The 23,146-nt window shown below is 40.5% G+C and overlaps 1 protein-coding gene across 5 annotated transcripts in view; it reads right to left on the bottom strand.

The window, feature by feature from the left end:
* Positions 1–14,897: 14,897 nt before the first annotated feature.
* Positions 14,898–23,146, bottom strand: part of OPHN1 (oligophrenin 1) — a 635,000-nt gene continuing 626,751 nt past the window's right edge. For all 5 annotated transcript variants that reach the window (XM_061409853.1, XM_061409851.1, XM_061409855.1 and 2 more), the window contains 2 exons: positions 20,078–20,119; positions 14,898–18,857 (listed from right to left, as the gene is read on the bottom strand). In XM_061409853.1, coding sequence (XP_061265837.1) covers positions 20,086–20,119 — 34 coding nt within the window. In that variant the 3' untranslated portion in view covers positions 14,898–18,857; positions 20,078–20,085. The remainder of the gene's footprint in view (positions 18,858–20,077; positions 20,120–23,146) is intronic.

Genomic DNA, 23,146 nt, shown 5'->3' with positions numbered 1-23,146 from the left:
TTTCCAAATGACCAAGGCATGGTGTTACAAAATCATTCCTGGGTAAATGATTCATTCAAAGTGCAATATAGATCAATGGATTGTAATGTCATAGAATATACAAAGTTCATTAAGATAGTTTTTGGATCCACAATGTAACTAAAGTTTAAAAAACTATACTTGTGCAGTTTTGGTGTAGTATTTTGACAGTCTATAGTCCATAGGGTCGCAAAGAGTTGGACATGACTGAGCATGCATGCACAAAGATTATCCACATAACTGAGTGAGGCCAGATTTTCTTTATTTCCTTCAAATAAAATGACATCATAATAGATTGAATGCAGACATAGCCACTAGAATCTGGCTGTCTTCTACTAAACCATAGAGAAAGAGTTTTCGGGAAAATCTGAAATGATACCATTCTTCTCAGTATGTTTTATTTTTGGAAAATATATGAAGCTTTTGCACAGCAAAGGAAACCATAAACAAAACAAAAAGACAACCCGAAGAATGGGAGAAAATATTTGCAAATGAAGCAACTGACAAGGGATTAATCTCTAAAATATAAAAATAGCTCATGAAGCTCAATATGAAAAAAAAAAAATAACTGAATCAAAAATGGGCAGAAGATTTAAATAGACATTTCTCCAAAGAAGACATACAGATGACCAAAAAGCACATGAAAAGATGCTCAACATCATTAATTATTAGAGAAATGCAAGTCAAAACTATAATGAGGTATCATCTCACTCCTGGAAGAGTGGCTATCATCAAAAAATCTACCAATTATAAATGTTTATGAAGGGGTGGAGAAAAGGAAATCTTCCTATTAATATATTGTTGGTAGGAATGCAGAGAATATTATGGAGGTTCCTTAAAAAGCTAACAATACAGCGACCATATGAGCCAGCAATCCCACTCCTGGGCATAAACCGGAGAAAACCATAATTCAAAAAGATACATACTCTAAAATTTATCAGAAATGTATACTTGTCTAATAGTCCTTTCTATGAATCTTCTTTTTTATCATTAAGGCTTACAACAATTTAGTAAATTATATTTTAAGTAGATTTTTTTAAAAAGATACATACACACCAGTGTTCATTGAATCACTATTTACAATAGCCAAGTCATGGAAGCAACCTAAATGTGCATTAAACAGAGGAATGGATAAAGAAGATGTGGTACATATATACAATGGAATAGTACTCAGCCATTTAAAATAGTGAAATAATACCATTTACAGCAACATGGGTGGACTTAGAGATTGTCATACTGAGTGAAGTAAAACAAAAACAGACATCATAGGGTGTCACTTACATGCAGAATCTAAAAGAATGGTACAAATCAACTTATTTATAAAACAGAAGTAGAGTTACAGATGTAGAAAACAAACTTATAGTTACCAGGAGGTAAGAGAAGGAGGGATAAATTGGGATGTTGGGATTGACATATACACACTACTATGCATAAAATACTAATAAGAACCTGCTGTATTGCACACAGAACTCTCTACTCAAAACTCAGTAATGGCCTATATGGGAAAAGAATCTGTAAAAGAGTGGATATATGTATCTGCATAACAGAGTCACTTTGCTGTACACCTGAAACTAATACAACATTGTCAATCAAATATATTCCAATAAAATTTTTTTAAATGAAACAAGAAAATATATTTTTAAATAAAAATATGTTAATATACATTGGTTTAATATTGTTTTTATTAGAGTATAATTGTATTATTATTTTTTCAATGAAGCAATAAACATTTTTTAATTTCCCAGTTTTAATTTGCAATATGGCAAACATCAATAGATATCAACCATAACATCAAAGCCTCTTTGAAGTCCTCAGTAATTTTTAAGAGTATAAGTCTGATACTGAGATCAAAACATTTGAGAACAATTCCTATATTCTACCCATGTCATCTACCTGGTTCTTAAGTTTTAATGGCCTTCAAGAATTTAAGGCCCTTTATAGACAGGCTTAAATCTCCCTTTTATGTCTCATTTCATGTCACTCCCCTCCATGCACTGCTTTCCTCACATCAGCTGCATCTGTATCAGGTAACTTGCTGGTCCTTCCATTTGCCATTCTCATTCTTACCTCCATGCCTAGGACATCTAGCCAATTTGAACATCATATTTCTCTGGGTCCCCCTTCCCTATTTGGCAGATTTATTGATCTCTTCTTACTTTCTCCAATGTACTTTATGAGTATAATGTACTTACTTATTCCAATGTACTTACTTTCTCCAATGTACCTAACTGTATTTTTCCTCATTTTTGCAAATAACAAAACTGAAATCCATAGAAAAGAAGGAGACATCTAAGTTCCACAGAAAGTGAGTGGCAGAGTTAGAGCCTAAATTCCCACCATTCTTTTCATACTTCTCTACATGGAAGCTGCTACAGAGAGCAGAAAGTATTGAAGGCTCTGGAGAGAAGGAGAATTAAGTAAAGTTGAGCTTTAAAAAATTCTGGGTTGGAACATTCTTAAAGGAAGTAACCCTTGACTTTGGCCTGATCTAAGAGCAATAAATCTTTAATCATGTTGATACAGATGAAAAGCAACTCATGGGACATATTCTTATCCTTTTTATCTTCTTCAGTTCCATCCATACCGTCTAGTCAGTATCCTTAAATGAAATGTCTGAGGGGCCTGCAGGCACTCAGGAGCCTTCTGAAAAGTATTGCTCCCATCTGAAGAAGACTAATTGAACTGATGTTCTGTTACCACTGCCTGTTACACACACTGCCCTTATTGGGCTCCCTAGGCCTGGATAAAAAACACTAGGAGAGGCCTGAGTGTGTGCATGCTCAGTAGCTTCAGTCATGTCCGACTCTTTGAGACCCTATGGACTGTAGCCTGCTAGACTCCTCTGTCTGTAGGATTCTCCAGGCAAGAATACTGGAGTGGGTTGCCATACCCTTTTCCAGGAGGTGAAGCCTAAAGCAATATTTGGAATTTGGTGAAAAATGTAATTGCCTGTTTCAGAGAACTTTGCTTTTCCCATAATTTTTCAAATGGCATATACTGGGAATATTCTCTTTGGATAAAATTTGTTTTAAAAGCTTTTGTTAACTGTCGAGAGAGAGTTTCTGTGCGTCCTCCAAATGAAGCTAACTCTAAAGAATGCTGCTTGTTCTATAGCACCTGGCTAGTTAGGAAATCCTACCCCAGGGACAGGGGTCTAAATGATGTTAATGAAAATTAATTTGGTGTTTGGATGTCTTGAAGACACTGTCCTATGGTAAAGCTTCTAGGGTGGAGTTGATTCGGTCAGTTTAACCCATTTAATTGGGGTACATTTGAGCCATACCTTGTGCAAAGAGCTTGAAATAGAGTTGAATAAAACTAAGCTCATACTCCTGAAAAGTTTATATTCTCTTCAGGAAATCAGGCAAAAATATATAGCATAAATAGTATAATACATAGTATTATCAGCACTAAAATCAGTATGATTGGAAGAGTGACTATGATGAAATGGAAAAGGCTTTTTTTCAATACTGAAATGAAAGTGAAAGTGGCTCAGTCATGTCCAACTCTTTGTAACCCCACAGACTATACAGTCCATGGAATTCTCCAGGCCAGAATACTGGAGTGGGTAATCTTTCCCTTCTCCAGGGGATCTTCCCAACCCAGGTATCAAACCCAGGTCTCCAGTATTGCAGGCAGATTCTTTACCAGCTGAGTGACAAGGGAAGCCCAAGAATACTGGAGTGGGTAGCCGATCCCTTCTCCAGGGGATCTTCCTGACCCAGGAATCAAACCGGGGTCTCCTGCATTGCAGGCAGTTTCTTTACCAACTGAGCTATCAGGGAAAGACTAATGAAATAAAGCCCATTATATTTTTATAATGAAATGGAGAAGGAGTGACTATAATGAAATGAAGAAGGTGAGCAGGACCTTAAGATGAACAGGTATTCATTGGTTCACAAAATATCTTTACAGTTTTAGGGAACCAAATATGAAAGGCATGGAGATAGGAAAGCTGAGCTTACTTAATAGTTATTCTTTGGCCATCATCTGCCACTTCCAGATCCATTCTCTGCCATTATCTTCACTCCTCTGTGTTCCAAGAGGCTAATCTTGTGATTGTATTAACTTGTCTGATGGCTTCTGTCTGGGTTTGGCTAAACGAGAGACACTGACAAGAGCGGGAGAAGAGGTCTTGCTATTTCTTCCTCACTACTTTACTGCTCTCGTTCTCATTTCTGACACTGTCTGGAATTTTCCCTGATTATATTTCCTACTAGGAATTTCTTCACAGCTCCAGCTCTCTCTAGGTGCTGGTAACATTTTCCTGTTTATTTACTCCTCCAGTTCAAAGGTGTAATGGCTTCCTGTCATTCCTAGACCTTGAGTGCTTCACCATGTCTTGTTGATACCACTAACCCTGCCCACAGTTTTGAAAGTTATCAATTTAATTCCTGCAGGACCATTGCAAATGTAACTGAGAACATTCACAGGTCCAGTTTTCACAGAATTTAAAGTGTGTGACTGGGGAGAACAGAAGATGAGGCAGAGTCTACATGGCATTGTATGACTCTTTTCATGAAAGACTTTGTGAGTAGGTCATGAAGAGCCTTTATGAACCAACTTTGTTCTCAATTGGGAACTCCTGAAGTTTGTTGATTTGTTACACAGATGAGGCCAGAATTAAGATCTACAATTTACTGAATATTTTTTGTGTGCCAGACATTTTGTCTCCATTATCTCATCGAATCTTCACAACTCTTAAAGGTGAGCACTTATTGATCTCAATTTTACAAGTGAAAAAACTAAGTCTCAGAAAAAAGAAATAACCTGCCTGCTAGATTTCTAATCAGTAGAAAATGAGGATTTGAACCTGTTCCTGCTTAAGTCTAGCATTTGGATGCTTCACTAGACCAAGTTGGATGATAAGTTAGTCTATATGACCTTTAAAGTGTCTTTCAGCCCTACAACTTCATACTCTATTGGGTAAGAAAGGTATCTCCACCTAAGTTCATTGGCCCATCCATGAACTAAAGGTGCTGGTGGTACCTTGTGGGGTACATGCAGGAGTGTGAATGAGACTTCTTGGTTGGGCACAATGCCTTCATTTCCTACAAATGTCCCTCTGCTGGCCATGTCTTCCCCATGTCTGTGCAGAAACAGAACCATATAGCTAAATAATTCTGATAGAATTCTGTCTTTAGAAATGCCAGTTATATCAGCTCTTCTGGTAGAAATAAAGCACTCCAGCACAAGTGAATGCCACCTATAGTGCCAACCAGTGTTTGCTTAGTTTAACTCTGGCACAGTCTAAGTTGATGTGGCTGTTGAGTTTGGATATTAAATCAGTTTGGTATCAAGTCTTAGGAAAATGAAAAGAAGAATAAATTTAGAATACCTACTCTGGGCTGAACACTTTCCATTTATTCCTTACTACAACCCTGAGAGGCATGTGCCATCATCCTCATGTTACAGGTGAGGAAACTAAGGCTTAGTGGAAATGATTTACTAGGGTGTAAAGATTCTCCAAGCCAGGCTTCACCAATATGTGAACCGTGAACTTCCTAATGTTCAAGCTGGTTTTAGAAAAGGCAGAGGAACCAGAGTTCAAATTGCCACCATCCGCTGGATCATGGAAAAAGCAAGAGCGTTCCAGAAAAACATCTATTTCTGCTTTATTGACTATGCCAAAGCCTTTGACTGTGTGGATCACAATAAACTGTGGAAAATTCTGAAAGAGATGGGAATACCAGACCACCTGACCTGCCTCTTGAGAAATTTGTATGCAGGTCAGGAAGCAACAGTTAGAACTGGACATGGAACAACGGACTGGCTCCAAATAGGAAAAGGAGTACGTCAAGGCTCTATATTGTCACCCTGCTTATTTAACTTATATGCAGAGTACATCATGAGACACGCTGGACTGGAAGAAACACAAGCTGGAATCAAGATTTCCAGGAGAAATATCAACCTCAGATATGCAGATGACACCACCCTTATGGCAGAAAGTGAAGAGGAACTACAAAGCCTCTTGATGAAAGTGAAAGTGGAGAGTGAAAAAGTTGGCTTAAAGCTCAACATTCAGAAAACGAAGATCATGGCATCTGGTCCCATCACTTCATGGCAAATAGATGGGGAAACAGTGGAAACAGTGTCAGACTTTATTTTTGGGGGCTCCAAAATCACTGCAGATGGTGACTGCAGCCATGAAATTAAAAGACGCTTACTCCTTGGAAGGAAAGTTATGACCAACCTAGACATCATATTCAAAAGCAGAGACATTACTTTGCCAACAAAGGTTTGTCTAGTCAAGGTTATGGTTTTTCTTGTGGTCATGTATGAATGTGAGAGTTGGACTGTGAAGAAGGCTGAGCGCCGAAGAATTGATGCTTTTGAACTGTGGTGTTGGAGAAGACTCTTGAGAGTCCCTTGGACTGCAAGGAGATCCAACCAGTCCATTCTGCAGGAGATCAGCCCTGGGATTTCTTTGGAAGGAATGATGCTAAAGCTGAAACTCCAGTACTTTGGCCACCTCATGCGAAGAGTTGACTCATTGGAAAAGACTCTGATGCTGGGAGGGATTGGGGGCAGGAGGAGAAGGGGATGACAGAGGATGACATGGCTGGATGGCATCACTGACTTAATGGACGTGAGTCTGAGTGAACTCCGGGAGCTGGTGATGGACAGGGAGGCCTGGTGTGCTGTGATTCATGGGGTCGCAAAGAGTCGGACACGACTGAGCGACTGAACTGAAAGTAGCTAACAAGTGTCAGAATAAGCATTGGAATTCAGATGTTAGTTGACTTTTAAAGCCAATATTTTTCCTATGGTATCACATGAGCAGTACAATATACTGGTTAAATCCTCAGAATTAAAAACTTGGTTTTGAATCCTGGTTCCTCCAATTCTTAGCTATATGACCATGAGCAAGTCATGTATAACTTTTCTGTGTCTCAGTAATATCTACCTCATAGTATTGTTTTAGGGTTAAATGCATTAATATTTGTAAAGCACCAAGAAGAGTGTCTGACACAGAGTCAATGTCGTACATTTTTAAAATATAGAGCCATTTCTATTCCTTTAAAATCTGTTGATTCTTCCATTCTTGGGCCTGGAGAAGAAAAGAAAGGAACTAGATCAAGAGGCAGAGTCTCCTTGAAGAAAATCAGCTTTTCTCCTAAACCTGGAGCAAGACTAAGGCTAATGGCTGAACTAGAGAGACCCAATCTGAAAAGCTTGAGAGAAAGTATGTGGTTTCTCCATCTTGTGAATTTTTGTGCCCACCCTCCCTTGTTCCCTCACTGCAGCTTGATGTTGCTTAGCTAGCTCTCTCTGACCTCCATTTTACCTTCATATCTGGAAATGGCTGCTGAGATGATAGCAAGAATGGAGATAATCATCTGGAGGATTGGAACTTTGACTATAGATTATGAAAGCAGGGCTTGAGGATCATAACACTAACTGGCTCAAAAAACCCCCAGAAACTTACACATATTTCAGATTCCTTCACTCTAGAGTCAAATTAGCAAGGGAAAAAGAAATTTCCATGGCCATACCTTCTTGACCCAGAACTGATAAATATGTATATCATTCATAGATGTGTATAAGTCTATGGATACCTTAGGGTTTCCTGGAAATGTGGGGTGGGAAGGGAGAAAAGTATGATCTCCACTTACCACTGAAAACCCTTCTGTGAGTGGGGTAAAGCTGATGATCACTAGGGAGACTCTCACTGCCCTGTACAGGTATGATTTCAATCATTATGGTCTGGGTATTGGTTATTACCCTTTGCTCAGTCAAGGATCATGCACTCCTGAATATGATTTGTGGAGCTTCTTTATTCTCTAAGGCTGCCAGCAACCTAATGCTTCTGACTGACTGAATGCACACCTAAATGCCCAATAGTTACATTGCAAAGGGAGAAAAGTACTATTTCATGTGTTAGACACACCTGGGGGCAAATCCTAGGACCACCAATTAATATCTGTGTGATCTAAGGTAAGTTATTTAAACTTAGAGCTTCAGTTTTCTCATATCTAAAATTAAGATAATACTCTTTCCCATGACTGTTGTGAGTATATAAAAAAGTGTAAAAGTTTTAGCAGAGGACCTTTCCCTCCCCCATTGCCCAGTTCTTTCTCTCATCTTCCAATCAGCATCCTAAAACTTTCAGGGCTTTGAAAATGTAATTTAATTCTACAAATTCAAAGCCCATCCTTCCCACTAACCTTTAAGCTCCATAATCCCTTCTCATTTAGAATTGCTTAGGCTATAATCTGTAGAATGACTGTCTAGGCCTTACATGGATCTGAGGAACACTCATTAATGCTTCAATTAGCCCCATGATTATTTCACTTCCTTGGGGCTATTAAATGCAGTTGATATGGCCACATCTAGCAGTGCCTCTCACATCTTAATAAGAGATTTATGTATTTGTTACAATTTTATGGCAGATGGTTATAAAGTATCTTGAGCAAGGGGTGCTTTGTCTAATTCACACAAAGTCTCCATATAAGCTGTAAGTGGTCCTTCACCTTTCCTATCACAACTTGCTTCAGGTACTGGCCACAACCTTATTTACTCTTCCTTGCTCCACCTCCAGCATCACAGCAAAAGCCATGAAAAGTTCTTTCTTGAAAACTGGTTCAACCCTAGGTACTGGAGTCTTCTGTGTTAAGAGAATGTTTTAGTAATGAAAATATGCTTTGTATAGGCTTAGGAGTCCATTCCTATCTAGGCTTTTACCTTTTTCTGTTTATGAAACTTAGAGCAAGTAACATATTTCAAGTCTTTATAGGTAAAATGGAACTAAAATGAGGTGGTTAAAAGGCTCAAATGAGACAATGTATAGAAAATGTATGCAATGTGCCTGTCCAATTGTAGTACATTTTTTAACCCAATTACCACCCTAACTCTTTTGCCAGATCTACTGGGAAGGCTCAAGGATTCAGGCCTCTCACAGCTATGCTTGACACACAATAAATGTTGAACAAGTTTATTTCCTTTCCTTGGTCCCAGGGGACACCCAGTTCCATTATGGGGCTTGTTTCAACTCCCCAGGCTCTGAATTCCAGAAGGACAAATTATGCAAAGGTTCTGGATCAGATTCTTATAAACTGTTTACTTGTGGTCAGGATTAAGTCTGTTTTTCTCTTTGTCACAGTGGAACCAGTTTGGCTACTTAGCTTCCTGTGTTTCTTTCCCAGAGCTCTTCAAATTCATTGAAAGAATCTTTACACCCATATCCAAAGGTATTTTGTGATGTCTTATTCACTTCAGGGAAAATAATGTGATTTCTTGCTGGATACGAATATACCCTGGACAGCCAAGAGGCAAGATTAATTCTAATTAAGTGTGAAACCAGCTGGCAGCAGGATAGTGCTTTTCTTCTATATCTCCTTCAAGACCTACCCACTTGCTCACTGAAGACATTTGAGGAAACACAATAAGCACTATTGTAATGACAATAGGAGTGAAAAATGTAGAGAAACAGAGAGTAAGCAGTGTGGGAAAAACAGCTGCTCCCCAGAAGAGGGGTCTTCATGAGGGTGAAGGTACCTAAGCCACATAGCCACGAGTTTAACGGCCATAGGAGGAAGGAGTCTCTATTCCTCAAGCATGGGAATGCTTCAGGAATGTTTCATAGACTTGACTGTTGGAAACTGCATAGGGCAGAATAGTGGGCCTGGATTATTGACATGAAACTCCTGCATAAGAGAATAAGTATTTTGGGGAAACTGAACCATGCATGAGGACAGGTTCCACAGGGTGATGGGGATCAGGGTGGCTAGATATAGGGCCAATGAACATGACTGTTTCCAGACAATCATTTCACTATAGTGAAGAATTCAAGAATCAAGTGATAGATAGTTAAAATTAGGGAAGATTTTGAATGGCAGAGCATGTCCCACTAGCCCTGAAGAGGTATAGAGAAGAATCCATTCTTATAGAGCAACTAAGGCAGCCACTGCTATTGTTGCTGCTACTGCTGCTACTACTACCACCACTGGCTAATATTAATTGAACATTATTTAAGGGCCAACCATGGTTATTTTGATAAAATAACTTGCCAATGGTGATTGAGGCATGAATACGGATAATGGTGTTTGAGTTCCTTTCAGGGGGTTTAGAGGCCAGGGCTAGCAAAGGAGATATGGAGAATAGAAGATCTCAACTTCTGTTAAGAGAGGACTCATATTTGAGTCCCTCTAGATCTCAAGCTCAGAAAGGAGACAGAATTCTGAGTATTAATGGATGGTAGCAGGGGTGGAAAAGAGGTGAGTGACAGGACTGAGGTTGTCCATATCTTACCTACCTCTGATCATGATAGCTCTGGAAATTACAGTAGAGTGGTACCTGCCAGCATCATGGTACCTAGATGGAAATAACTGAGGAAGTAGAAATAAGAGGAATAAATCAGGGCTGACAATATGAGTGGAAACTTAGTACCCACAGTCTTGTCAAATGCTGGGAAATGTAAGGTATAGTGAAAGTCATTGTGTAGCCCTGTTCTCCAGAATCAGGAAAACTCTTCATTGCAGCCTTAATTTCAGGCACTTTTGGGGGGCATGCTCAGGGCCTGGGTCTTCAAGAAATGGGCTTCATAGAGTTTCAGAGGAAATGCTACAACTTGAATGTACACCACAACAGGGAGGCCCACCTGTCTCATGGGGAATCAGTGGAAATATTACTCTGCAGAGGGTATTCCTGGGGCCACCCCATCTTTTAAAAAAATTAATTTATTTTAATTGGAGAATAATTACTTTACAATATTGTGATGGTTTTTGCCATACATCAACATGAATCAGCCATGGGTGCACATGTGTACCCGTATCCTGAAGCCTGCTCCCACCTCCCTCCCCACCCCATCCCTCTAGATTGTCCCAGAGCACTGGTTTTGAGTGCCCTGCTTCATGCATGGAACTTGCAACTGGTCATCTATTTTACCTATGGTAATATAAAAGTTTCAATGCTATTCTCTCAAATCCTACCATTGCTTTCTCCCACAGAGTCCCAAAAGTCTATTCTTTATATCTTTGTCTCTTTTGCTGCCTTGCATGTAGTAACAGTCCATCTGTTTTTCTAAAAAGATTAGTTTATTTTTGCTGTACTGGGTATTGATTGCTGGGAAGGTTTTTCCCTAGTTGCAGTGAACAGGGACAACTCTCTAGTTGCGGTACACAGGCCTCTCATTGTGGCGGCCTCTCTTGTTGTGAAGCCCAGGCTGTAGTGAGTGCAGCCTTTAGTAGCTGTGGTGCATGGGCTCAGTAGTTGTGGTGCACAGGCTTAGTTGATCTGTGGCATGTAGGATCTTCTAAGATCAGGGATTGAACCCATGTCTTCTTCATTTGCAGGTGGTTTCTTTGCCACTGAGCTACCAGGGAAGTCCCTGGACCAACCCATATAGACCCCACCTACCTGGACTGACACGCTCCTTTTCTTCCAGTCTCTGAGAAAATGTTGGGCACCTTTGCTTTGCACTCCATTGGCCCCATGTGTGCACGCATGCTCATTTGGTTCAGTTGTGTCCAACTCTTTGTGACCCTATGGACTATAGCCTGCCAGGCTCCTCTGTCCACGGGATTCTCCAGGCTAGAATACTGGAGTGGGTTGCCATGCCCTCCTCCAGAGATTTTCCTGGCCAGGGATTGAACCTGCATCTACTGCATTGCAGGAAGATTCTTTACTGCTGAGCCAATGGGAAAGCCCCCCACTGACCCCATAAAACACAGCAAGTCTCTGACTCCTTCAGGATACTCAGCTGTGCTGACTTGGGTTATCAGAATGCCAGGGCTCTGAGGGCAAGCTTAGAGCATCAAAGGTGCAAGGGACATTAATTTGACTTTTATGTCTCCTCTAGGAGAATTTTCTCAGTCTTGTAGAAGACACAAGGACTTAGTCAAGGGAATGGTCTCAGTTTGTGGGCTTCCCATGTGGCGCTAATGGTAAAGAAACCACCTGCCACTGCGGGAGACGTAAGTGATGTGGGTTTGATCCCTGGGTTGGGAAGATTCCCTGGAGGAGGGCATGGTAACCCGCTCCAATATTCTTGCCTGGAGAATCTCATGGACGGAGGAGCCTGACAGGCTACAGTCCATAAGGTTGCATAGAGTCAGACATGAGTGAAGCAACTCAGCATGCATGTACGAAGTCTGAATTTGAATCCTGAATTCACCCTTTTCTGGCTGAGGGAATGTGGGCAAATTATGTAGCTATTCTGTGCCTCAGTTTTCTCACCTGTAAAATGAGGCAAATGCCAGTACTTACCTCATAGGAATATTATCTGGACAAATTCAGTAAACTCATGCAAAGTACTAAGGCTCATATTTGGCATATAGCAGATGGTGGCTCACACAGTAATGAATCTGCCTGCAATGCAGGAGACCTGCATTTGCGTTAGGAAGATCCCTTGGAGAAGCGAATGACTCCCCACTCCAGTATTCTTGCTTGAAGAATTCCATGGACAAAGGAGCGTGATGGGCTACTAAGTTTGTCATCATTTGTTACAGCAGGAATAGAAAATTAGTACAGTGGTTTTGTGCCTTACTTTGTACATGTCAAATGAGGGCTTAATACCTTGTCTTACCTACTTTATGGGTCTGAGAACAAAATGATGAACATAAGTGTGCTCTGCAGAGTTACAAGTTTTAAACCTGTTAGTATATTCTCCAGTAGGGAAAAAATTGATCTGTTTTGAAACAACTGGATTAAAGCAATTAAAAGCGTAGAGCTCCTGACATTTCCCAGGAGAAGTGCTGAGGGTTTGGAGGGCTGCTTCTCTCCTAGAGAAGTAGTGAAGCATAGGTGAAATCAGAAAACCTAGGTACAAGTCTATTTCCTATCTGTGTGACCTTGGGCAAGTTATGTTATCTCTCTGAGCCTAATAAAGAAATGAGTGTGAACATGTGATGGAAGCAAAGTACTCAGATGGAAGGCATATTCATCCTTCCCAGTGTGTGCCTTACTGCTGGAAGCAGAGATCTTGATTCTGGTAAACTAGTCACCCAAAGGAAGTAGAGTTGAAAGGCCCTTGGGGTGGTACACTGAGCACCTGTTTTCTGCCACTGGTTTTGGCACGTGACCTTAGATCAGTTCCTTCTCCTCTCTGAGTCTGTTTCTCCATTTTAAGAGGTTAGATTATAACTAGTTGTTTTCAGCTAATGAGGATCAGAATCACCTGGAGAGATGCCAGCTGGAGGATGAGCAAGCGTCTTCTCTTTTTTACAGGTCTCTCCTACCCCAAATAAACTACCCCCCCCCAAATCCCAAATTAGAGGAGTTTTATTAAATTTTGTTAAGTACCTCTATTCAGGATATAAGAGTTGATTTCCAAGTATGTGGTTTGAAGCAGCTGGTTCTCAAAGGAATATGGATATCTTGGTTATACATTAATTAAAATACTTGCCAATTTCAAATCGGTTAACTAGAGTCATGCTCCTCCCAGTTTCTTGCAATTTCCATTAATGTAGCTTTGTCATGACTGTGGTATTTCCTCTCAGAATACTCCTTCTCATGTGAACTAAGATACTAATCTCTGGGCAGACAAAACCTGGTAGAATTGCCCATGCTTTCATTATAAGGTTGACTGTAGTTAAAATCCACAGCTGAGAATAACTGAATGTCAAAACTGAAAATACCTTTTGAGACTACCTGGTTTAAAGGTAGACAATTTAGGGGAGACTTGCTCAGCATTACAAACAGGCAGTGAGGAGTGAGTCTGGACCCCCAACACTCCTGAATGAACTCTTTACAATGCTCCATGTTGCCTTTCTACTGCATTTAATGCTCAGAGATTTGAAACTCAGGTAACTTTCAGTCTTAAGGTGGTTTCACTATTCTTTGAAGTAGAAAATCTTCATTTATATTTCATCAAAGTATAAGACCATGTACAAAGCAATGTAAGAAGCAGGCAGCTATGGACACAATCTTTGTAAACATTTCCAACATACCAGATTGGTCTTATCTACCATTTTTGGTCTTTACCTCACCAAGATATCTCCTTCCTCAACCTACTTTGGCTTACAATCCGTGCTTCTCAAATTTTAATGTGCATAGTTATCTCCTGGATATCTTATTAAAATACAACTTCTGATTTCAGATGTCTGGGAGGGGGCCCAGGAATCTGTATTTCTCATAAGCTCCCAGGTAATACTGATGCTGAGGCTGATTATGGACCATATTTTGAGTAGCAAAACTTGCAGATGTTAGTCTCATTTCTAAACATCATCTCCACTTATTGTCAGAATTCCTTTACCACTTGGAGTAGTGTGCTATATTAGAAACAGGATTGCTCCTGTAGCTTCTAGTGCTGGGTTTTTAATCAATCCCTAACTGTATGACATTGGGCAAATTATTTCTCATCTTCCTGAATCTCAAGTTTTCTTATCTGTAGAATGGGGCTGTCACTTTCACACAGTGATGTTGTGAGGCCTTAAGGAATAACTGGACTTGGTGCAAAATAGACTGCAGATGGAGATCCCTATGTACAAACAGATTCTGAGCCCTATATTTCCTTAGAATTACAGAAGACAACAGGAACAATGATTGGATTATGCATAATATGCTCAAAGATTGTTTCCATGACAAACTGAAGATAGAGGCCAATAATACTAGACAGTCTGTATACTTTATTAAAAGTGATGTGAATGTACTCCAGGATCTAATTCTTTTTCTTCTGATGTTACATATGTATTTCATAAAGGCATCTTTCTAGGATCTATTAATGTCCTTGGTATCAAATGATTCTTTTCCTTATGAAAATGGAGGCTTTTCTTCATCAGAAACATCTCTTCAAGGTATCTTGCTTTTCTCTGCAATTTTTAAATGCTTCTGAAGCTTTTTCTGGGCTTGTAATGTGTCAAGGCCATTAGAGGCAGCTATATTAAACATAGTATCATTGATCTACATTCTTTCAAAAGCAATTTTTCTAGTCACAGAAGTACTTTTTCATTACTTTATTTATTTTAGTTATTACAGAATTAAAGAACTTCTTGAAAAGGGAAGGATTCTTTCACATAATAGCAACTTATTTTAGATATAGTCTACATGACACCACTTATTACTCAACTTGGATGCTGAGTTTTGCCCCTCAGTGGCTGTACAATATCCCTCATATTTTTTAAACAAAAAATTCAATAATATTTTTTATTCTAAATCATCTCTTAACTTTTGCTGTCACCACAGAAAACCCTTAATAGGGATTTGATCCCAAGGCATCAAGTATTGCAGAAGCACCAAGATCATTTCATTTTCTCAAACTACATGTGTGGATGTCACCAGTCTCAGGGTGACACTGCACATGCTAGAACTTTGGGGAAGTAACAGACATATAGAAGGGCCTTTTTTTCTTTGAAAAGCCCCTAAGCCAAGGATTTGACAACTACCAACAAAAATAAATCTTTCGTGTCACAAGGTAAAAGTAAATGATCTTTTTAAAAACCATAACAAATGGTCATACTGAATGGGAGGAGGAAACATAACAGAAATCACTTTCAGCCCAGTTTTTTCTTCCCCAGTAAATTGGACCTGCATTCCCTCCTTCCCCTCAAATGCTTGCCTTTTAATATTTTGTTAATCAGGCAAGGGTCAGAGAGTCATGTCAGCTCCAGTAATATGGCCATTATATTACAAAAGGAAAACAATATGGAGTGCAGAATCAGAGAGACCTGGATTAGAAAAACAGTTGTTTACTTGTGTGACCTTGTGCCAGTTATTTTAGCCTGCTGGGCCATAAATCCTTTATCTGTAAGATGAGGATAGTACCCACTTGTATGATTGTTGTAGGGACTAAAGGATATAGTGTATATGAAGCACCTAGCACTTAGTAGGTGCTTAATAAATGCTATCACTGTCAGCTCAAGATTTACAGTTCATCCATTAGCCAGTTTCTCTCCCACTCCAGTACTTTTGCCTGGAAAATCCAATGCGGGAGACCTGGGTTTGATCCTTGGGTTGGGATGAAGAACTGGAGAAGGGAAAGGCTACCCATTCTAGTATTCTGGCCTGGAAAATTCCATGGACTGTACAGTCCATGGGGTCGCAAAGATTTGGACACAACTGAGTGACTTTCATTTTCTCTGGTTCTCAATAATCTCTCAATATTTGTGGTGGAATACAAATTGATTGTGGAATTTCCCCCCAAGGAAACCACAGTGAACCCGTATCTCTAATATCTTCAAAAGTACTGAGGCTCGAATGGACACTGCTTCTGTGGCTAAAATCTGCATACCTGCTTGGTTTAGTTAGTCATCTAATGGGACAGAACAGAGAGTCCACAGCTCTGAGATTAGGGCTCAATGAGTACTTCCTGACTGAGTCCACCAGGCCTCACAGAGATTCTGTTTGGGGGTGAGCAGCAGGTAGAATGGTAGCCACTTGGCTTACTTGCTCCTGGTTTCTTAGCAACTTGACCTTTGAGACTGGGTAGAGCTGAGAGTTCAATATGGCCACTTGGATACACCTTCATTAAGAATGTTGTCAAATTTCTACTAAATTATTTCCACAAAGTCTCTCAGTGTGTTTATGTCAGATAACATGTCACTAACTCATCAATAAGCCATACTTAGAGTTAAATCTCAGAGAAGGCAATGGCAACCCACTCCAGTACTCTTGCCTGGAAAATCCCATGGGTGGAGGAGCCTGGTAGGCTGCAGCCCATGGGGTCGCGAAGAGTCGGACATGACTGAGCGACTTCACTTTCACTTTTCACTTTCATGCATTGGAGAAGGAAATGGCAGCCCATTCTAGTGTTCTTGCCTGGAGAATCCCAGGGACGGGGGAGCCTGGTGGGCTGCTGTCTATGGGGTCGCACAGAGTCAGACACCACTGAATTGACTTAGCAGCAGCAGCAGCAGAGTTAAATCTTGAAAGTAGCTATTGCCTTTCAGTAACACTGTTCCAAAGGCATCTCAGAGTTGGTTAGTGCATGTATGCATTCTCTTCTCATCACCCCATCTCTCACCTCCTCTTTTCCCCATGTCTATGCTTCTTCTTGATACTATAGTAAGTGCACTAGTGGGGCCTTGCTAGAAGAGTCCAATAGGAAAGTCCTTTCTCTCACACTGGACCACATTATATTGGGCTGGTCAAAAAGTTCATTTGGGTTTTTCTGTATCATCATATGGAAAAACCTGAATGAATTTTTGGCCAACCCAAAATTACACAGATTCAACAGAGGATGAGATGGCTGGATGGCATCACCAACTCGATGGACATGAGTTTGAGTGAACTCTGGGAGTTGGTTATGGACAGGGAGGCCTGGCGTGCTGCGATTCATGGGGTCGCAAAGAGTCGAACACGACTGAGTGAATGAACTGAACTGAAAGACAGGCTATCTTAAAACCTATCCTTAAATCAAGGCACCTGTATGGGAACAAGTGGTGACACTTTTTCCAGCAGCTTCTCTTCAACAAATAGGAATCAGAAATGTCTACTTGTCAGATTTCTGACTCACTTCACTAATTAATTGTGTTTTAGTTCCTTTTCAATGATTGAAACATCAAATGAGGAAGACCAGGAGCTTAGTTCTGGAAGTCCCATTTGGTGGCAAGTATATGTGGCTCAAGAAAGAGGGTAAAAGCCAAACTCTCAAAATGGTGGCCCCTAAAGCTACCAATCATGAGGCCCTTTGCTTAATAAGCATGGTATAATTGAAAGAACCTTGAGTAGGGATATTGGATCCTGTTTAGGCACAGCTGCTAACTTGCTCTGCCTCAGTTTCCACAATAGTAAACTAAGCAGTTTGACTAAATAATACTGAAAGGCCTTTCTAATCAATTATTTTAGGAATTGTAAAAAGAGTCTTTTGTCTCAAGGGCTGTGGTTCTTAATCTTTATTATGTCACAGGTCCAATTTGAAATTCACTAGAATGTTATGGACCATTTCCTCAGAAAAGGCACATTGTTGTGGAAGTCTACATACCATTTCAGAGGCTTTATGAAGTTCCTGAGTCCATAGATACTGGGTTAAGAACTGTTTTTCTCAGGCGATAAAATAGCTTATCTTCAAACAGCAAACATGAAACAACAATGACAACTACCTGGCCTTTATCCATCTTAACAATTTTCCCCAGCATTTGATCCCAAAATGGAACTCCTACAGAACAAATGCAGTCTGCCTTAAAAAAAAAAAAAAAGAACTGTTTTAAGCTTTTGTTTCTTTCTGATTGCTTGGAAAGGAAGCTGTTAGGACAAAGCAGGAAGAAGAATAATTCAAATAGACATAGGCTTTGACATGCAAAACATGCTTTGCAGATTTGTCCTAAGTATGTAAAAGCAGGAAGGCCACCTTCCTGAGTCCACATTGGAGGGAGTATAGAGGCATCACTCTTTCTGTCTGGGCCATAGGAGCAGATGCATTCTTGGCAATGTGGTACCATGCCAGAGCTCCAAACTGGCACTAGGTTCCATATCTTCAGTAAGAAAGACATGGTAAGAGCCTCTGAAATTCAGCAAACATTCCTACTCCCTTACTTCCAAGGTAATCAATGGCCCCAACTCAAGTAACTTTTAGTTCAGGGTAAGACTTCTGAGATCAATCTTTAGCCCCAAATCTTTCAGAGATAGATGGCCTTTTGAGGAGGCAGGAAGTTCAGAGAACAGTTGAAAACTGAGCTCCTCTCTTCGACTCAGGTCAGTGGACAGCTTGGTTTCTGCAGTCTGGCTTGAGGAAGTTCAACCATTCACAGTCTTATAGGAGCTCAAGATAGACCTTCTAGGGGAATGAAGACAGAATACAAAGGAGAAATAAACTTGTGTATAGGACATGTGCCCCTTATTTTATAGCCTCCCAGAGCCTGAAGGTGCAGGGACAGGAAGAATCTGCTCTTCAGCACACAAGGGTTTGAAGAAGACCCTTCTAGAATCTGGAAAGGGTCCCCTGAGGCCAAGGATTTTACAACCTGAAAGGGAAAGAAGAGAGTAAGGAATTAGCTATGATTGGTTAAGCACTTAATAGCCACTGGGCAGTAGGGCCTCTTGTGGTAGGTAGCAAATCTGCTGAGCAACAGCAGCTGGCTAGGAAAAAGCCCTTATAACTCATTCCATAGACCAGTCCCAATATGGTGCTATAATCAGGGCTGGAAACCCTGTGCTTTTAGCCTGAACTCTAATCCTCAAAAAGTCTATAGGGGATATAGAAGCCTGATATCTCTGAGATTACCCGCCCCCCCCACCCCCTTGCAGAATGGTCACTGCCTTTATGGCCCTACAATAACTCCAGATTTCCTTTTACTGGGACTTTACCTTTATGAGAGCTGATAAGAAAAAGCTTATCTACCCACAGACCTCTGAGGACTGGCAGTGATAGGAAGAAAAGGAAGGCTGAGGAGTACATGGAAAGCTCTGCTCCAGATACCTGGATCTTGTTTATGCATGTATTGGTTTATATCATGCCAACAATCTGACTGTCAATCAGAACTAGGCAGAGAAAGAAATTTCCATGATCTCCATGGCTCTGGTGATCTTAGTAAGTTACGTATCCCCTCTGAACCTCAGTTTCTTTATATGTTTAGTGAAAGTACATATTATCTTCCTTATTTTTGACATTTGATATGGACTAAATGAGTTAATGGATGTGAAAGCACTTTGCATTTGACATATATAAAGAACTAAGGATGAAGATTCAAGGAGTATGAAATAGTGATTTGGGCTGAAGGAATGAAATCCTTCTACAAATACTAAGGTAGACTCTTTGGACCTACCAAAATATCAAATGAGAGTTTACTGATATTCTTACAGACCCAAAGGATGTCAGAATTAAACGGTTCCAAACATTTCATTTTACATATTAGGAAGTTGAGGCCCAGGAAAGGAAATGTAATTGCCCCAAATGTCACAATCTAGGATTTCTAATGACCTTGATTCAAAGGCAATTCATATAATTATACTGTAGTTTGGCTGAGAGAGAAAGAAAGAGAAAGTAAACTTAAAAACATAGAGAACCTCAGTATAAAAAGACAGTAAGTATAAGGATCATGTAATTACAAAGTAGTAAACTGAGTCACGGAGGTTAATTCCCACCCTCTGGACCTATATGGCATTCCAGGTCTCAAAAACTCAGATCTCATAAAGAAGGCATATGTGTAACAAGGTTTTGTAATCAGAAGAGGATACTACATACCTGAGGCCTCAACTCTCATCTCCAGGAAGTCTGCCTTGAGAACTGCGGGTAAAGGATGAAAGACATTTCACTAAGACTCTAGAAATCAGAACTGGAAAGGCAAAACAAGTGGGTGGGTAACCCTTCTAAGGCCGTGCCAATCCGGCCATTTGAAAAATTAGGAAGTGATTCCATTCAGATATTTCAAAACATCTCACTCCATGGTTATAGGTTAGGCTACCTCTCTAGCAGATTTAGAGAGCCCAGTGTCCCAGACACAAAAACACCTTTCAGGTGCTACCACAATCCTTTGAGTGTCATACAATGGGAGGCTAGGGGAGACCAGAGAAATTGGCCTAAGACCAAAGACTACATTCTATGATTATCTCCAATGAGAGAAGGGCAAAGAGGAAAGGCAAATGCCTTGTATGGAACATGAATCTTCCTTTGCCTCAGAGACCAGACAAGCTTTGCCTGGATCTTGATGTCTTTAGATCAGCCCTAGGGTCACCTTGTCTAGAGATGGTTGGAGGAAAGAGAAAACCCTGGATAATTAAAGTCCATATAATGTGGGCAGAAAATCCCAGACAACAGCTGGTCCCAGGGCTATGTTCTCAACATTGTTTTTCTCCTCTCTCTTAAGTCTATTTATACCTACTCCCTGAGTGATCTTATTCCCATTCATGATTTCAATCCCCATCAAGCACTGAGACCCCACCTTCACCCCCAAAGGCTACTATTCATATTGTAATATATGTGAATAAATTTGTACAGTGTCGGTACTCAATAATTCTACCCCTAAATGTATGTAGGTCCAGTACCAATTACTAGTCTAAGTTGTAGTTACCCATTGGTCATTACTATCTGGATGTCACACAGAATCTTAATACACACTGTGTCCAAAATTGATCAGAGAAAGTTTTCCACAAAACCTGTTCCACCATGATTTACTATTGCTACCATCTACCCAGCTGTCCAAGTTAGACTTTTTCTCTCTTCATCCTTCTCCAATGTTCCATATTTGAAAAGTCATTAAGGTCTTACTGCTGCTGCTGCTAAGCCGCTTCAGTCGTGTCTGACTCTGTGCAACCCCATAGACGGCAGCCCACCAGGCTTCCCCGTCCCTAGGATTCTCCAGGCAACACTGGAGTGGGTTGCCATTTCCTTCTCCAGTGCATGAAACTGAAAAGTGAAAGTGAAGTTGCTTAGTCTTGTCTGACTCTTAGCGACCCCATGAACTGGGGCCCACCAGGCTCCTCCGTCCATGGGATTTTCCAGGCAAGAGTGCTGGAGTGGGGTGCCATTGCCTTCTCCAAGGTCTTACTGAGTCTACCTCGAATCTATCCTTTCATTCTATTCCTGCTAACAATGCCATATATCAGGACCTCATCAACTCTTGCTAGGATGATTAGCCTCCTAATTGGTCTCACTGCCTTCAGGTTTTACTCTCCTATCTTCCTCTTTACCAACAGAAAGTGTGTGTATTTCAAAATAATTCATGCAGATTAGAATATGCATTGTCATTTTTTAAGCTTTTAAGCTCTTCATAATGACTAGAGAATAAAGACTGAACTCCTTGGTATGGTATATAAGGCCTTTACAATCTGGCCCCAATCCATCTTCCTGGTCTCACTTCCAGCTGAGCTTCCTTCCCCTCACCCCAACATTCCAGCCAAAGTGGAACACTAAGCACTTTGTGACCTTGCGTTGCATAAGTGGTTCTGTCTTACTGAAATATTTTCCCCTCCTTTCTCTTTTGAGTTTTTAATTTTTAAATTGTTGTATAAGAGAGATAAATGAAAAGTGAGGTCATTCAAATATCAGGTTACATATAGTCAGGTGTACAAATTGGAGGCAAAAAGGGGCACAGCAAAGGTTAAATAGATTATCATTTTCATTAGTGATGAGATGAGACTGACTGTGGCTAGTCTAAGAATTTTGACCAGCAGCCAGCATGTAGATGCACTGATGAAAATGGTGGTTACAAAACTGGGGTCAGAAAGAAAAACACCAATACAGTATATTAACACACACATATATATATATATGGAATTTAGAAAGATGGTAATGATGGCCCTATATGCGAGACAGCAAGAGAGGCACAGATATAAAGAACAGACTTTTGGACTCTGTGGGAGAAGGCAAGGGTGAGATGATCTGAGAGAATAGTGTTGAAACATGTATATTACCATATGTGCAATAGATGACCAGTCCAAGTTCAATGCATGAAACAGGGCGCTCAAAGCTGGTGGTGCAGTGCACCAGGGTGGGATGGGGAGAGAGAAGGGAGGGAGTTCAGCATGGGGGGGACATATGTACACCCGTGACTGATTCATGTCAGTTTATGGCAAAACCCACCACAATATTATAAAGTAATTAGCCTACAATTAAAATAAATAAATTAATTTTAAAAAGTGGGTCTAGACGGAAGGGGTGCTTTTGTCATGTGGATGCTGAGTGGGAGGACTCTGTAGGTACCTAGGCAGGTGACTCATGACATATTGGAGGACTGGTGTACCCAGCTTGGTCTTACACACACTCCTGCCAAGATAGAATCTGGGAGGAAGAGGATTAAATTTAGGTTCCAGAGGCCTGACTATAGGACTGGTAGGGTCATCCTCCATCTTGAAGTGCCTGCTTTGGCCATAGTACCCTATGTTGCAGTTGGTCCAAGATTTCTCTGAGCACTATGACAAAGCCTAGGCAATGGTTACCAATCTTTCCACATTTTCAACACCAGTTTGGCTATAGTTTCCCTATTAGAAATCAAACTGCCTTAAAGATTCTACTGGACTTTGTTCATGCCTAGTACATGTACAGCTCAATGCCTTGGTTCCCTGTTCAAGGCTACAGAGCAATCGTTCTCATTTTCAGTGTATTCTACCCACCTTTCAAGTTCCATCTCAGGTACCACCACCTCTAAAAAGCTTTCCTTTAGATATGCGCACTTCATTCTGTTAACTCAAGATGTTTTATTCTATTTTCCTGGTATTTATTTATCGTATGGCTTATCCTAGGGAGGGAGGAAGGACTACCCAGAAGTAGTAAATAGTCCTGCTTATAGGCAGATGCTTTAAGAATATTAAGGTG

The sequence above is a fragment of the Bos javanicus genome, chromosome X (assembly GCF_032452875.1).
Source record: "Bos javanicus breed banteng chromosome X, ARS-OSU_banteng_1.0, whole genome shotgun sequence".
Classification (NCBI taxonomy): Eukaryota; Metazoa; Chordata; class Mammalia; order Artiodactyla; family Bovidae; genus Bos; species Bos javanicus.
The sequence above is the reverse complement of the archived record's forward strand: the minus strand, read 5'-3'. Positions and strand labels throughout refer to the sequence as shown.